This window comes from Bombyx mori, chromosome 11, assembly GCF_030269925.1.
Source record: "Bombyx mori chromosome 11, ASM3026992v2".
NCBI lineage: Eukaryota > Metazoa > Arthropoda > Insecta > Lepidoptera > Bombycidae > Bombyx > Bombyx mori.
This window is the reverse complement of record NC_085117.1, coordinates 18,212,477-18,230,906: the sequence shown is the minus strand read 5'-3', so window position 1 is coordinate 18,230,906 and position 18,430 is coordinate 18,212,477. Positions and strand designations below refer to the sequence as shown.

Here is an 18,430-nt window from a genome sequence, read left to right as displayed (position 1 = left end):
CAACCATTTCACTCCAAAATCAGTGGGATTTGGCGAGCGTCATCATTTTTATGACGCCACACAACTATCCCAGGAGACACCATCACAGTGGGCTGCGAGGTTACGAGGTCTCACTTCTCAGTGTAACTTCAGCAATGTAGAAGAAGCATTAAGAGATCGATTCATTATGGGTATGCTGCCGGGCGTGGAGAAAGAAAAAATGTACGTGCAGGAGCTGGCCGGGCTGACCTTCGCCAGGGCTGTGGAGCTGACCGAGAGCTTGCGCAGCGCCCGCGTGGCTGCTGCTGCAAGCGCTGCTGCCGAGACTGTCGTTACAGAGCTGTACAAAATAGGCAAACGTTCTCCGACTAGTGTACCTCAAAGTGCAAAAGTAAAGTGTTCCGTGTGTGGTTATTCGAATCACAAAGCCGCGGAGTGTCGTTTTGCGAGTTACACTTGTAGGAAGTGCAACAAAAAAGGACATTTGCGTAGAATGTGCAAAAGAATCAATTATGTTGTAACGGAGGAGAACGATGAAGGTGACGGTGACGACGGTAAAATTTGTAACATTCGATCTTTGCGAGGTGAACCATTAATCGAAGCCGTGTGTGTCAATGGTATCAGAATGAACTTTGAGATTGATAGTGGGTCATCTGTTACCGTTATGTCCGTAGATACATATAACGAACATTTTAAAAACATTCCCTTATTTAGCACAAATAAGAAGTTATTAAGTTACTCGGGTGACGTGTTAGGTTGCGCCGGTCGCGCTCAGTTGTTAGTGGAGTGGCGGGGTCGCACGCGCCAGCTCGACGTGTACGTGGTGCGCGATGGCGGACCGCCTTTACTGGGCCGCGACTTCATCGCACAATTTGAACTGCAGCTAGCGCCCGTATATAAATGTGCCACTACCCGTGACACGTTGAAATTAATACAGGAACAATATCCCGCCGTGTTCTCGGACAAGCTAGGTAAATTCAACAAATATAAAGTTAATTTGAAATTAAAAGAAAGTGCTCATCCTATATTTTTTAAACCACGGCCGGTCGCATTTGCTCTGCGTGAAAAAGTGGAAAAAGAGATAAACCGTTTGGTGGGACTGGGAGTACTCCGACCAGTCGAGCATTCCGACTACGCGTCACCAATAGTCCCGGTACTGAAACGTGACGGTTCGGTCCGTATCTGCGCGGACTACTCTGTTACTATAAACAAGCAATTAGTTGTAGAACAGTATCCGTTGCCTACCGTAAACGAGTTGTTTTCTAAACTATACGGGGGCCAGAAATTTACTAAATTAGATTTGTCTATGGCCTACGGTCAGTTTTGTCTGGATGAAGAATCCCAAAAGTTAACTTGTATCAATACGCATAAAGGGATCTTCGCGTATACGCGTTTGGTGTTCGGGTTAGCTAGTGGGCCATCAATTTTCCAGCGAGCCATGGATACAGTGCTAGCGGGCCTGGACGGCACGCTGTGTTTATCGGACGATGTGCTCATAACGGGTCGCAATGACTCTGAACATCTTGAGAGATTGCATCAGGTCCTACAACGGTTGCAAGACGCAGGATTTGTTCTACAAAAGTCTAAATGTCAGTTCTTTCAAGATGAAATTAATTATTTAGGGTTTACCATTAATAAAGAGGGGCTAAGGAAATCACCCGATAAAATAAAAGCAATATTAAAGGCACCGGCGCCTACGAATGTTAGTCAACTACGATCTTTCTTAGGCTTAGTAAATTATTATAGGAATTTTGTACCGAATGCATCTTGTATTCTCGGACCATTATACGAACTTTTAAAAAAAGAAACAAAGTGGCGTTGGTCTAAGTTACATGATAAGGCGTTTAATGAAATAAAAAAAATGTTAGCATCCGATAATGTATTGGCCCATTTTAATCCTAATGCAAATATAATTCTCACTGTAGACGCGTCGCCCAATGGATTAGGTGCTATTCTATCACAGGTGAGTTCCGATGGCCAGGAAAAACCTATCTCTTTCGCTTCGCGCACGCTCAACGACGCCGAGAAAAGGTACTCACAAATCCAAAAGGAAGCAACCGCGATTATATTTGGTGTTCGTCGATTTCATCAATATTTGTACGGCAGGTCAAATCCATTTATACTAAGGACGGACCACAAACCGCTGCTCTCAATATTTGGCCCACAACGAGGCATCCCAGAAGTCTCGGCAAACAGACTTCAAAGATATGCAATTTTTCTTAGTGGTTATAATTATGTAATCGAGTACGTGAAGAGTGCAGATAATAGTGCGGACTATCTGTCTCGTGCGAGTCTACCGGCCGGCGCGGGCGCGTGCGGTGGTCGAGGCGGGGGGACCAGGCGCGGAGCGGGAGCGGTCGATGTCGATGCGTTTGACAGCGCCTCTTATGTTTGCTTCGTAGTGCAAGGCGCACTCCCGATATCGGTGACTGAATTACGTAACGCAACCAGCAATGATAGCATATTACGTGAAGTCATCAAATATATTCAAAACGGATGGCCTAAAAAAAAATATTAACGCAGAAGTTAAGCCTTACTACTTATGTAGATTGCAACTGTCCGTTGAAAATGCTTGCGTTATGAGGGGTCATAAAGTGGTGATACCAGGAAGTTTGCGTCACCGTATTTTAACAGAGTTGCATACCTCACACATGGGCATAGTTAAAACAAAGGCTGAAGCTCGATCTCGATGTTGGTTTCCAGGCTTAGACGACGCCTTAGAAAATATGATTAGCTCATGTGAGGTGTGTATGCAGCTACGACCGACTCCGCCGCGCACTCCGGTGTGCCCGTGGGAATACCCCCCACAACCCTTTTACCGTGTACACTTAGACTTTCTAGGTCCGCTGAATGGTCGGATGTACCTGGTCATAGTAGACGCGTACTCCAAGTGGCTTGAGGTGTACGAGATGGCTTCCACAACTACTAGTGCGGTCATTGAAAGAATGTATGAGTACATGTCCAGATACGGATTGCCTCATACGGTAGTTACGGATAACGGTACTAATTTTTGTTCTCAGGAGTTTCTTAATTTTTGTACACTAAACGGTATATCTCATATTACTTCGCCGGCATACCATCCGGCAAGCAACGGACAAGCCGAAGCTTATGTGAAAATAGTAAAAAGGGGTATCAAAACTTGTTTGTTGAGTAGTACAAATGCTAGGGAAAACAAACTGCGACTATACAAATACGTTTTCGATTATAGAAACTCGGTTCACTCGACAACAGGAATGTCTCCGGCACAGTTAGTGTTTGGTCGCAAATTACGTTCACGTTTAGATTTAATGAACCCGCGTTCGCCACCGTCGCCTTCATCTGCTTCGTTGACTGATTATGTTTTATCTAAACAGTGTACGCAAAGTAAAACAAAAGGAGGGAAAGTCAGAAATTTTGAGCTAGGCCAAGTAATTATGTACAAAAAATATCTTGTTAATAATAAATATACGTGGTGTAAAGGTGTGATATTAAAGAGAATTGGTAAAAACGTATACATTGTAAAAGACTTTAAATCTTCAATACAACTCAAGAGGCACTCTGAACAGCTGTTTTCGTGCAAAACCAAATGTGGTGCCAGTCAAACCTGGGCGGATGACTTGAGCGGTTCTATTGCTCCAACCGTTGCTAGTCCGGCAACGGGGATGATGTCGTCGCCTTGTGATGATAGTAGCGGCATCGGACCTCACACACACGACGAAGAGAGTGCAACTGAGGAGAGGGAAGAGGAGAGCGGCCGCACTGGAATCTCTAGTGCATGTGACAATCAGCCGAATCGGGAGTCACCGGAACCGAGTCACGTAACTGTCACGCGAGGAGTGCGTCGACCCGCGCAGTCTGAAGACTCTGAAGAAGGGGATCTGTTCTTCGAGGCAGAGGAGGCGAGCTTGGAGCCCCAAAATATTAGGGAGCCCAGGTTTCCTAAACGTAACCGTCCTAGGGTTAATTATAGACAGTTTTATTAAATGTGTAGCTTGTAATTTTGTTTGTCTTAATAGTGTTAATGTGTCTTAATAGTTAATGTGTCTTGAACTGATAAGGGAGGAAATGTTATGTTTGTAATAAATGTTAGTGTGTCACTGGCCGTCTTGAGTATCACTTGTTCCCATACACGCTAACACAACAATATACAAATAAGTAAATATGTTCATTATTTATCTTTCAAGAGATAATATAGGTATACATTATAATAACTTTTTTACACAGTCGAAATTATATTCCTAACATTAGTAAAATAACATTTTAATACGATAGGTAAATTAAACTGTATACCAATTAATTGCTCCTTCAGGATTTATATTTGTTTTTTTTTCACGATTAAAGCCGCGTAGAAAGTTTAGGCATTATAGTTGACGCATGCGCAGTACACATATTTTGCATACATTTATTCAACTAATAAAAATAGTAAATTAAACAAAAAACGAGTAATTTCGAAAGAGAACAAACGTGTTTTATATAAGAACAATCGAAAATGAATATTTACGAGTCATTAAGGATGAAAAAATATTAAAAATTGCATTAGAGGGGCTAACTTGTAGGTATATTTTTAAATATTTTTTTTAAATAAATAAATGCAGAACAAACAATTATTAACAGTGAACAATCATGAACAAATGATGAACAAACGAATTATTACCTATACACGTTTCGATGTTTTGTTTTTTGGACGTCAGAAGAGTGTATAATCTATGGTCAGAAGCGTCCAAAAATCAGAACAGTCAGAATCCATTATTAATTTTTGCAGCTGTCATGGTATTATGTAGATTAAAAATATAGAATTTAATGTAACTTAATCTGTAGTAAATATATTTTTAAATTAATATGGGACTTTTTGGCGGGAACGCGTGGAGTGAAGTTGTGTGATTTGTTTTATTTTGTCTCATTAGTGTTTCTTCAGGTTTAAATGTGTAATAACGGTGGTTTATTAACTGTTTAGTATCTGTGAAAGTGCACAAATGTGGGAAAATGAAACAAAGCTACTAAACGTAACTTCTCGGGATCTTCCAAAAAGTCCATTGTAAAAGTCTCAGTAAATGACCACCATTTTACTGAGATTATACTTCATCCCATATCATCTCATCTCATTTCATTTCATTTTCATTTCACTTCATGCCATCTTTCATAATATTTAACTTCATATCATCTCATAATATCATTTTCATATAAAAAAGCTACGCATTATTAAAATTAAAATAAGATTTGACCTAAAGGTCTTAGCTACCAGGTCATAAAATCCCATAAAAAATAATAATATGGAAAATTAACTAGGTTCGGTGTTTGGTTTGTTTTTGAAAAATATAGTCTCCCGCGTTAACTGCACGACTCGTAGCAACGCGATGTCGGCCATCATGGATCGCTGCAATTTATAGACTGTCAACAAAAAGACGAAACGAATTCGAAATTCAATTTGCGGAGGAACGTGTTAGGGATCTGTGTATGTACAATGCAGGCTCTTTTTTATCTGTGATCTGAATTTTAAATTAATAATCAAATTGATTATTAATCACGACTTTTTTTGTTCGAGTATATAGTTTTTAACATGTTTTTTTTTTTTTGTTGGAATGATGACTGTTTCTGATGAATGATCCCTGTAAACATCACAGCGTGATGACACTCGCGGTCCTGTAAGAAACAACATTCTAATAACGGCTAATCTACTCTTTAAGCTGAAATGGATTTGGTGTGAACGGAGACTCACTATTTATAGATACGTATCGGCGCTACAATATTATTTAGTTAATTAAGATGACTATAAAGTTAACTGTCTTCTTAATATTGTCACAGTTGGTTGACTGTTGTAAGTCTAACGCGTGTAAACAATGTTTAAGTCGGTATTGATAAGAGTTCATGACTAAGCGACCGCCACTTTCTACTATAAATACTAGTGACTATTGTCACAACACATTCCGTCATACATAATACCAAGGGCGGATCCAGCTTTGGCGCCAGGAGGGGGTCACATAGTCAAATTTAGATGCGTTCGTTCCCAAACGTTTGCCATATACAAAGTTATTATATTATATTAAATTAATTAAATATTGAAGGTATGTAGTTACATAAAATCTGTATAGTGACAAAATATATAAATAAAATCATTATATTCAATTAGTGGTCCACCTAAGTCCTGGACCCAGCTCAGGGGGTGGTCATGACCCCCATGACCCTCCCCCTGGATCCGCCATTGCATAATACACATAAATTAGATATAGTTAAGCAACTCAAGCAATCAACAAAAATGTTTACGGGCGTCGGCCACTAGATGGCTTCGCTTCGATTAGTTTCTCATTGCTCCTGTAGATGGCAGTAACAAATTAGTTATCCTATATTTTATTTTTAATGATGGTAAATTTTTACAAATTGATAAAATTTAATCAATTTGTCTAAAACAAATAGAGAATTGTATGATTTATAATTTTTTATTTTATTTTCTGTGTTTAGTTATACAATAATGAAATGCCTCAACTTTAACTATAAAACTTTTAATTAATTAACACGTTTTCTCTGCTTATTTGAGAATTGAATCAGATTTGAAATATTGCTGTTTCGGTTGTGATGCGATGTCTATTGTCTAAAGTAACCATTTAACACCAAGCTTTCCTGCCCATGTAGGAGAAAAAAAGATAGGGAGTCACCTTCAAATTTGAATCGGTATTATTTTGTCTATAGACACTCAGCCGAGCTTAAAACTATCGATTTAAGCTCTCGCCTGAGTACGCTGACACGTATGATCGTGTTCGTGATAGTGTAGAGAAATTCTGTAGATCGTGAGGCGAATGTACGACCGATGGTTTTTTTTTAAGTCTTTACTTGTATTGAATTTTCAACTTTCGGGAATCTTAAAACAAGTATCATATTTGCTTGAAAGAAGTTTGCAATCATTATACCTATATATACATATTTATTTATTAAATAGCACGGGCAAAATAGATCAGTGTGATTTTATCCTCAGTTTATCAACCGATTTTATTTTTCATTTCTTTTGTTCAGTAGCTATTTACAATATTTACTGTTTCTAATAATATATTATGTAGTTTAAAAATTTGAAAAAAATACTTAAGTACTGGTGGTAGGACCTCTTGTGAGTCCGCACGGGTATGTACCACCGCCCCGCCTAGTTCTGCCGTGAAGCAGTCATGCGTTTCGGTTTGAAGGGTGGGGCAGCCGCTGTGACTATACTGAGACCTTAGAACTATATCTCAATGTGTGTGGCGCATTTACGTTGTAGATGTCTATGGGCTCCAGTAACCACTTAACACCAGGTGGGCTGTGAGCTCGTCCACACATCTAAGCAATAAAAAAATAAAAAGTAGTAAACCGAACAAACAATTAATTTCCACAAGATAAAAAATGATGATATGATATAAAATTATTAAATTGTCACTGATGCGTATCCAAAATTTAAAGTTAAAGTTAATTGAATGACGATCAAAGATTCCGCTACGTATAAATATTATTAGGTACTTATATAAAAAGCTATTAAAAGCGAGTTAAAAACATGGATTTCGTTTTTTTTTTTTCAAAACTTCAATGTCAAAATCAAAGAGAACATAAAATTAAATTAAATTGTAAAGTTTCTTTAGACGTTTATCCTTAAAGTCGAATTTTGATCATCGAATGTAGTTTAGTAGTACCTACGAGTATACCTAAATATATACCTAAATTGGAATAGAATAATATAGTAAGCGGCACGTAAGTTGGCAAGGTTTTGGTGTAGTGGGGGTAATGTTGCGCATGGTGCACATTGCAACAAAAAAATGATCACTTTTATTGCCCGCATATAATTTAATTTATTTTTTTATTTGCCGTAATTTGTTTTTAAGCCTTTGTGTTTAGAAGAAAGTTAAAGAAAAGAGAGGAATTCGTGAAGTGTATTAGGTGTTAAAAATAAAATACAATTAAAAGTTAAGAAGTTTATTTAAAAAAATATACTTAATATTAAAAATTATGTGTCGCCGTCGTCACTATCATTTTCTAATAGTGCTACCCCTTAGATTAAATTTATGGTAGCACCTGAGCTGGTGGAAGGAGTTGGCTCCTCATCGTTGACATAACGAAAAGTCGCTGTCGTCACTGGCGTAAATAATAAAACGCTCAGTGACTGAATCGACTATATGGTCATTGGTATTTGGTCCTGGCATTGCAAACAAATTTAAAAGAATAACACCGTAACAAAAACTAAATTTAAAACAATAATAACAACTCGTAACAAAAACTTAATATAAACAAAGGGCTCCTACAATTTAGTAGGCGCATGTGTAACCAGGAGCGAGCGGAACGTGGACGCGGTGCGGGAGGGGAGGGTCGACTGACTCACCAATCGTGCTCTCGGAACGGTCCTACGTCTTTCCCCGCGTCCCGCTTGACAACCAAAGAGACCTAAAAAACTACTTCTGCGCATCTTACGACTCTTGCCAAGTTACGTGCCGGGGACTATACTAATTATAAAGCAAATAGGATAAGTTACTATAATAAATTAAATTAGAAGTCATCGTGGCCTAAAGGATAATACGTCCGATGCATTCGTGTTGAGCGATGCACCGGTGTTCGAATCCCGCCGGCGGTTAACCAATTTTTCTAATGAAATACGTACTTAACAAATCTTCACGATATACTTCCACGGTGGAGGAATAACATCATGTAATAAAAATGAAACCCGCAAAATTATAATTTGCGTAATTACTGGTGGTAGGACCTCTTGTGAGTCCGCACGGGTACCCTGCCTATTTCCGCCGTGAAGCAGTAATGCGTTTTGGTTTGAAGGGTGGGGCAGCCGTTGTAACTATACTGAGACCTTAGAACTCATATCTCAAGGTGGGTGGCGACATTTACGTTATGGATGTCTATGGGCTCCTGTAACCATTTAACACCAGGTGGGTTGTGAGATCTTCCACCCATCTATGCAATAAATAAATAAATCTGTGAACACAATTGACAAGCAAAAAAATTGACACTTGAAATGTTAAGCTGCTCATTTATTTATTTAAAACGAAGTCCCGAAGCAAAAATGAAACTCCAATACTGTTTACCGAATATGTATAATGAAAAAGGACAGTTCGTAAATTGAATAATTTTTACACGAGGCTAGGTCCACAAAAACAACGCGGATTAGACGTGCCCCGCGGCTTCGTCCAAATTAAATGCCACGAGCGACCTTGCGAGGAGAGCTTAATTTTCTTCGTGAAAAAACATTACTTTACATTCTCGGCTATACTCTATAAATCGGTTAGAAAGTGGGCTTCGGTTTCCATTTATGGGTTTCGCTCCATCATCATAGTGTGAAGAAAAACTGGTGGTAGGACCTCTTGTGAGTCCTCACGGGTAGGTACCACCACACTGCCTATTTCTGCCGTGAGGTAGTAATGAAAAGTGTGGGACAGCCGTTGTAACTATACTTGAGACCTTAGAACTTATATCTCAGGGTGGGTGGCGCATTTACGTTGTAGATTTCTATGGGCCTCAGTAACCGCTAACATCAGGTGGGCTGTGAGCTCGTCCACCCATCTAAGGAATAAAAAAAAACGTTCTGACGTGATCTAACCAGCTCATAGTTTGCGTACGAGCTTGATTCAATTTACCTGCTATCTTGATAAATTGTGTCATAACTTGCGTAGACGTCAACCTGTGGAAATAGGAGTAACTTGATGATACGCGCGTGATGGTCGAACGATATTTTCTTCAGAAAAAATAAAGGCTAATAGGTACTCTTGTTTATTCTTAACTAAAATCTATTTACGTTAACAAACAAATTAATGAGTGAATTGTCTAGCGTTAGAGAGTTAACTTTTTTTATTAACCTATTTATGTACATAAGCCTGTACATATACTCTATTTATAGGACTTTACACCTGGTCACAATGCACAAACTACCCAAGCCTGGCTTGAAACGAACGTTCCGGACTTTATAAGAGCTGAAGACTGGCTCTCATATAGCCCAGACCTCAACCCTTTAGACATCAAGTTATGATCAGTTATATAGGACCTGGTCTGCTATAAGCGACACGGCGATATTGAGTCTCTTAAAAAATCTTTGGAGCAAGCCGTGGCGAAAGTTCCCTTGGCTACAGTGCCTAAATCCATAGATTCGTGGCCAAACAGATCAAAGGCCTGTATAAAAGCCAAAGGTGGCCAATTCGAATAGTGTTTTTTTTTTTTTTACTGAGACTTAAATATGTAGGTATAAATTTTAATAATATCAGTTACATTACTTCATTAAAAACAGAACTTATGGCTGGACTAGGTATATAAAAACTGGTTAGTAAAATAATAAACTATGTATATATAATGTTAATAAATATTATTTAGCTCTCTAATGTGGACTAAGAACCTTTATTTTAATAAAAGTCCACATTTTTTACTGGTGGTAGGACCTCTTGTGAGTCCGCGCGGGTGGGTACCACCGCCCTGCCTATTTCTACCGTGAAGCAGTAATGCGTTTCGGTTTGAAGGGTTGGGTAGCCGTTGTAACTATACTGAGACCTTAGAACTTGTATCTCAAGGTGGGTGGCGCATTTACGTTGTGGATGTCTATGGGCTCCAGTAACCACTTAAGACCAGGTGGGCTGTGAGCTCGTCCACCCATCTAAGCAATAAAAAAAAAAAATAAAAAAAATGAAACACCTTTCATTTATACTATGTTTAGAAAATTAACGTGTGTAATTCGGTTGCGAAATTGTAACCCTCCATATTGTATCGTCTTAATTAGGAATGTTAGTTATGTTACTATAAGTAAGGTAAACTTTGGAACCCATTCTCCGTGAGCTTTCTGTTTATCGTTCAATTTCGAACAATCCGAGAGACTGTTGATACAATTTATTGTATTTAACTTCTGAAATGTCATGAAAGAAAACAATAAGTAACTTAATTGAACTCCCATAAACACAATGCCAACTGCCACGGAACTTTTTAATTGCAGTTTTATAGCTCGAGAGTTGTTGCAACAGGTTGTACGAACTTTTGTATTGTGATAAAGTAAGAAAACAAAGTAATTTCAACTTTCCAACTATGATCTTTCGAACAGCAAATAAAAGAAAATTTAAGTTATTTATTAATTTAAGTTTTACGTTTTTCTTGGAACGAAGGCTTGGAGGAGATACGGATTTTGCTGCGCGACCGAACTGAAAAAAATATGATAGTAAAAACCGTAAGAAAAAGTCCGTGGAATAAGGCCTTGTTTTCCGCACAGCGATATTTCACCGCGCGATTTTTTTCTCGTAATTCTTTTTTACTTTTTATGTGGAACTTCGTTCCTATCCGGTGTCCCCCGACAGCACAATTTTTTTTTTTTAAATATCATAGAATCAAAATTTTAAATGTCATTTTTAATTCTATGTTTTTTGTCAATTGACTGCTGGTTGCTCGAATACACCCCTAGTCATTTGGATGAGGTGAATGTATCTGGTAATAATTAATTTATAGAAATTGTTAGATGGTGACAATAACAGGGTGACCATGCATTGCTTGTCAAGCTTTTTTCTCGCATACTTGGGCTTTAGTTTCTGTGGGCGTACGCCCTTCTCACCACTCGGCCATTCTCGGCGACGGAGGTGATCGCGAATCACAATGTAAATGGCGATTGTGTATTTCGCTTTCAAACATGCGAAGCTACTAATTTGCGGATTAATTAGTTTATTTTATGTAATGCTTTCTGTGGCTAAACTTTTATCGTCTCTAAATTTTTGGGCGTTGATTTTAAGTGTCCATAGAAAATACACTTAACAATGTCACAGATAAGATATTATGTACATTATTTATGCAGCGATTTCAAACTTCGAATTATAGGTTGGGATTGTTTTTCAGTATCATAACTAGATGGCGTTACTATCTGCCCTGCCTTTTCGGCGTCCATGATTTTCCCGCTAAGTTAACTTAATTTAAATTATTACATTGTTTTTTTTAAGGTACGACAATAGTAGGTACTTACACTCTGGATATTAAATAATAAGTTCCTTCTAATTTATATTTCAGCAATAACATTTGAAATTTATATTGCCGTATTTTCTTCATTCTTCGCGAGATGTAAACATAATTAAAATAACTTTTATTATCTCGTAAATGTCATTATACTATTTGCGACGTTTCGAATATTTGCTTAGTGTGAGTTTTTTAACGTTCCCTATAGCGTAAAAATTAAGATCAAATTTGTTTACAGTTGGAACAGCACCCCTAGCGGTAAACGTAGGCAAACGTTCCAACTCCATACAAATTTGAGTTCACTTTTACGCTATCGAGAACGTTAAATAGCTCGCACTAAGCATACAGATTACTTCGTCACGGTCGACCAATAGTTTAACTAGCGCTCACCGAATTATCGAAGATTTGAGCATAATCACTGGAATTATGTTTTAAATTGTTTCTTTCGTTTCGTTATCGTCATTTTGAAAGAAATGAACTGAATATTTCTGAAATCTTGTTATAGATTCTATAGTATTTAAGACTCGTTAAGCTTGGTGGTAGGACCTCCTGTGAGTCCGCGCGGGTAGGTACCACCACCCTGCCTATTTCTGCCGTGAAGCAGTAATGCGTTTGGGCTTGAAGGGTGGGGCAGCCGTTGTAACTATACTTGAGACCTTAGAACTTATATACCATATAGATAACCACTTAAAACAAGGTGGGCTGTGAGCTCGTCCAACCATCTAAGCAATAAAAAAGCTACTACGCAAATCGGTTGGGAAGCTGAAGATAATATGGTACTTGGTTAAATTGCCTTTGCCCATTTATAGACAGATTATTTTGTTTACAGATGGTGCACACGATGATGCCCATAGCTAGAACGATAGCGTTGGTTATCTCTGCTGTCCTGACGGTCGCCTACGCGGCTTTGGCGGTTGGGGTGCGTCCCGAGACCGAAGTGCATTTTTATCATCAGGTGCGTACATTATTTATTTATTTACTAGTAAATAAAATAAATATTTACTAACAATCACGCCACGTTAACTGGTCCCGGTGTTACAGGTACCAGATAACGGATATAAATGTAAGATTTTTATTATACACATATGTACATATATTTAATATACATCCATAACCCTGGAAAATACATTTATATTTATCATACAAATATCTTCCATTGGCGGGATTCGAACCCGCGACCCCCTTGTGTAGTGACCATGTCACTTACCACTACACCAGACGGCCGTTAACTAGCCGTTACTAGTGGTCCCGTAGTAGTCGAAATTCGACTATAATTAATTGATATTATAGGTTTGAACATTATAATGGTTCTATTGTCAAAGACTATTTATTATACTTCTATAATCACAGGTTTGGTCAAGACTACACTATAGACAAATAATATTAAAGATAAACAATATTAACCTTTTCTCAATTTTATCACAGATTTTAAGCAATAACAAAAGTTTGACAGTAAACAAAGAGTGTATAAGTTTAAAAGAGTGTAAAGAGTGTATGTGTGTCAAATACATGGTAGTGTGTGTAATGTTTTTTTTTTATTGATTTAATGTATTATTAATGCATAATTTAATAACATATTAGATTCTGCACTCCTTCTCTATATTCTTTATAAGCATGGGAAGCTTCATATTCCTTCATCCCCGCAATTATCGTAAAAAGGGGTACAAAGTTTTTGTTTCACGTATTAATATATAGATTATTTAGTACAAGGAGAACCAACAGCCAATTAACATAGTATAATAATGTAACAAATAATAGAAACAAAAAGATGATTAAAGGTCTTCACCAATATAAACAAGTTAAAACATTAGAGGAACAAAAACATAGAAACAAAGAAATCTATATATTAATTCGTGAAGCAAAAACTTTGTATCCCTTTTTACGAAAATTGCGCGGACGGAGGAGTATGAAATTTTCCACACTTATAGAGAATACAGAGAAGAAGTGCACAATGCTAATATTTTTAAAAAAAAATGCATAAAAGATACTTTAAATCAATAAAGAAAACATTACAAACACTACATACCATGTATTTGACGCACACACGCATGCATACTATTTATTGTCAAACTTTTGTCTTGACGTTGTGGCACAAATTGTGTAGCTGTGTGACGACAAATTGAGAATAAAATACAATCATAATAGTGTACAAACTTACAATTCCAATTAATTATAGTCGAATTTCGACTACTGCGGGACCTCTAGTTAAAAACAATCAGCAAGCAAGAAACGACATAAGCAAAGGAGCAATACACCAGACTAATTTAAATGTGCACTTATATACATAGAAATGTCACAAATTAATAAAAAACAGTTGTGCTACATTACTATAGAGCTTTTCACGAGCCGTTGTTTGTTTAACTTCGGGTGCAGATGAGCCTTATACGATGAGAAGTTCTCATCCTCTCGAAACACTGCGGTCTTCCACAGTTAAAGGTTTTTACTATGTTATCTATCTTTCCGCGCTGAATTTCCCTCTATCAAGATTGCTTGTCTTGAAACTAACCCTCAACACCTTCTGATGTCCTAAACGAGGGTGAAAGACCCAGCATGATATGGCCTAGGTTCACCTGCCTACATTATGAAAATCTGCAGAATTAACCTGCCTATTTTCTGCCGTGAAGCAGCAATGCGTTTCGGTTTGAAGAGTGGGGCCGCCGTTGTTACTATACTGAGATCTTAGAACTTATATGTCAAGGTTTGTGGCGCATTTGCGTTGTAGATGTCTGTGGGCTCCAGAAACCACTTAACACCAGGTGGGCTGTGAGCTCGTCCACCCATCTAGTAATACTACTATCGGAGGAGCTAGGGAATGAGGAGTAGCGGATAGCTAGATAGCTACCGGATAGATAGATTCGTAATTAATAGCCGAAGAGACTATCTATATATTAATACGTGAAGCAAAAACTTAGTATCCCTTTTTACGAAAATTGCGAGGACGGAGGAGTATGAAATTTTCCACACTTATAGAGAATATCGAGAAGAAGTGCACAATGCTAATATTTTTTTTAAATAATGCCTTAAAGATACATTAAATCAATAAAGAAAACATTACACACACAACATACCATGTATTTGACGCACACACGCATGCATATTAATTATTGTCAAACTTTTGTTTTTTACGTCTGTTGTCAAATTGAGAATAGTTTAAATATTGTTTGCCTTTATACATATTTTTTTATAGTGTAGCCTTGGCGAAATTTGTGATTAAAGAAGTATAAAATATAAATCATAATAGTGTACAAAGTTACAATTCCAATTAATTTTAGTCGAATTTCGACTACTGCGGGACCTCTAGTATAATAAAATTCCCTTAGCGAACTAGTGAATCAGTTTGGTTATTATTCATCTACCTTCAAGTAGCTTAGTATAAACTAAGTTCAAAGTCAATTAAAACATAAACGCGTGTACCTAAGTAGCTTTAAAGTTTTCCCTCGTTCTAAGTTTCAACGCGTACGAAATAAACAAAGTAACGTTACGTTTATCTTTTGTAAAGCTCTGCACGAACTTTTTAAACTTAGTTTCAAATGAAATCAGTTGTTACAGTGCTCTTAACTTTGTTTAGTCTTAGCGTGTGTTGTTGTTTGCTTATTGTCTGTATTTTGTTACTATGTAGGAGGAAATTACAGGATTAAGCTTAAGTTTTTTTTATTGCATATAGGGGGGAACGAGCTCGCAGACCAACTAGTGGTAAGTGGTTACTGGAACCCATGGAAATCACAACGTTGATGCCTCCGCCCACCTCAAGACACATTCAAGTCTCTATTTATTGAAGTCGTCGTGGCCTAAAGGATAAGACGTCCGGTGCATTAGTGTTGAGCGATGCAACGGTGCTCGAATCCCGCAGGCGGGTACCAATTTTTCTAATGAGATACGTACTCAACAAATGCTCACGATTGACTTCCACGGTGACGTCGTGTAGTAAAAATCAAACCTTGGCAGCCGTTGTAACTATACTTGAGACCTTAGAACTTATATCTCAAGGTAGGTGGCGCATTTACGTTGTAGATGTCTATGGGCTCCAGTAACCACATAACACCAGGTGGGCTCGTCGACCCACCTGTGCAATAAAAAAAAAAATACGACGTTATTCCTTTATCCTAGAAGTCATCAAGTTATCTGTGAGAATGTGTTACGGACATGTGTATTTAATTAGAAGCATCGGTAGCTGCCTGCGGGAATCGGACATTTGATACCTACAAGTTGGTATTTTGATATGTTGCTAATAATATATTATACTTTCAATATAAACAATTGGTACAATGTTTTTTTTCTTCTACCTATTTGCTGGTAGCCTCAGGGGCTATTTTAGCCTGGACGCGCAGGTGAGCTCACGGGCTCAACCTAAGAGAATTTGTTAATACTAGCCCTAGCAAGAGTAGTGCTTCGCAAAATATACTTCCCAATCGGAATCGCGATCCACTGAGAAGAGTCGGCGAGAAACTCAGGGTGCTGTGTCTATGGGAAAATTTTTAGCCACAGCGTTAGTTAACTAAAGACTCGATTGGAATTAAATCTTTGAAATACTTCGAATTAAAGGAAAGTTTGTACCAAAAATAATGAGTTTGACTAAAATGTGATCAGAGTTTTAATCGCTTAGTTTTTCTATTGAAATACGCACTCAACTTCACGATTGACTTTCACGGTGAAGGAATAACATATATACTAATATTATAAAGCTGAAGAGTTTGTTTGTTTGAACGCGCTAATCTCAGGAACTACTGGTCCGATTTGAAAAATTGTTTCAGTGTTAGATAGCCCATTTATTGAGGAAGGCTATAGGCTATATAGCATCAGGTTTGACCAATACAAGTGGAGCACAAACAAAGAATGTTTCAAAATAGGGGTTTAAATGGCTCCTTAACATTCTATAATTCAAAAATATTTTCACTTTCTACGTAAATGAAGTGGGGGGTAACATTTAGCGTTATGCCAAAGTAACTATTCCACGCGGTCGGAGTCGTAGGCAAAAGCTACTCGTGTAATAAAAATCAAACCCGCAAAATTATAATTTGCGTAATAACTGGTAGTAGGACCTCTTTTGAGTCCGCACGGGTAGGTACCACCATTCTGCCTATTTCTGCCGTGAAGCAGTAATGCGTTTCGGTTTGAAGGGTGGGGCAGCCGTTGTAACTATACTTGAGACCTTAGACCTTATATCTCAAGTTGGGTGGCGCATTTACGTTGTAGATGTCTCTGGGATCCAGTAGCCACTTAACCCCAGGTGGGCTGTGAGCTCGTCCACCCATTTAAGCAATTTTTTTTTTTTTTTTTATCAAAATCATCCTGCGATTTTTCTTCAATACTATAATTCTCAGATTCAGCTGTACTATGTATAAACCAATTAATCGATTTGTAGGAGATCATGTAATCGTTTCTTAACCGGCCCTATTAACGGTGAGGGTTTTGTACGTCAATATCCTGAAGTGATTGATTCACGGGCATCGGTGTCGGTGACGGGTCGGTTTAATCGATTATCAATAAGGTTTTGAATGGTGGCCTTAACACGAAGTACCTTATGTGTAAAGGATTCATACCTGAAGTGCTATTGACTTGTATGACACGTTGGCAGCGACAATGTTAGGTCTAATGAACAGCTCACCGAATCAAGAAGGGAAGGGGATAGTGCAGTGGCTCCTATTTCGATAGTATTTAAACCACCATCGACAAGATATTTCGATCGATATAGAATTTTTTTTACCCGCTGCGCAATATCTATATCTATACGTGAAGCAAAAACTTTGTATCCCTTTTTACGAAAATTGCGCAAACGGAGGAGTGTGAAATTTTCCACACTTATAGAGAATATAGAAAAGTAGTGCACAATGCTAATATTTTTTTAAAATAATGCATAAACGATACATTAAATCAATAAAGAAAACATTACACACACTACATACCATGTATTTGACGCACACACGTATGACTATTTATTGTCAAACTTTTGTTCTTGACGTCTGTTGTCAAATTGAGAATAGAATATGGTTTGTCTATGTTAATATTTTTTATAGTGTAGTCTTGGCGAAATTTGTGATTATAGAAGTATAAAATACAATCACAAACTTACAATTGCAATTAATTATAGTCGAATTTCGACTACTGCGGGACCTCTGGTATATATAAATATACTCTATGTTTATTGTCAATTGTCAAACTTTTGTTAGTGTTTAAAGAACGATGAATATTGTTTGTCTTTATTATTATTTATGTATAGTGTAGTTTTGGCGAAATCTGTGGTTATATTATATAAGTATAATAGCATTTGACAATAGAACCATAATAATTATAAATATAAAATTTCAATTGATTAAAGTCGAATTTCGACTACTGCGGAACCATTAGTAAGACATAATTATACTAAAACGTTGATATTCATACGCGTTTATTTAAATAGTTTGATATAAACAATGGTAGAAGTCGAGAAACGTTTCATATTTGTTCCCAGAAGATTCGATCACCGTAAATTCCAATGTGAAATGCATCGCTTGCATTTAACAACCTCCTGCTCGTATGAAATAGCAAAATCGCTAAGAGCATTGCT

At 37.6% G+C, this 18,430-nt stretch overlaps 1 protein-coding gene across 3 annotated transcripts in view; it reads left to right on the top strand.

Annotated features, from left to right (window-relative positions):
* The window catches only part of LOC101737606 (adenylate cyclase type 2), a 240,287-nt gene that overhangs the window by 84,419 nt on the left and 137,438 nt on the right, over positions 1–18,430 (top strand). For all 3 annotated transcript variants that reach the window (XM_012696130.4, XM_062671268.1, XM_062671269.1), the window contains exon 4: positions 12,716–12,841. In XM_012696130.4, coding sequence (XP_012551584.1) covers positions 12,716–12,841 — 126 coding nt within the window. The remainder of the gene's footprint in view (positions 1–12,715; positions 12,842–18,430) is intronic.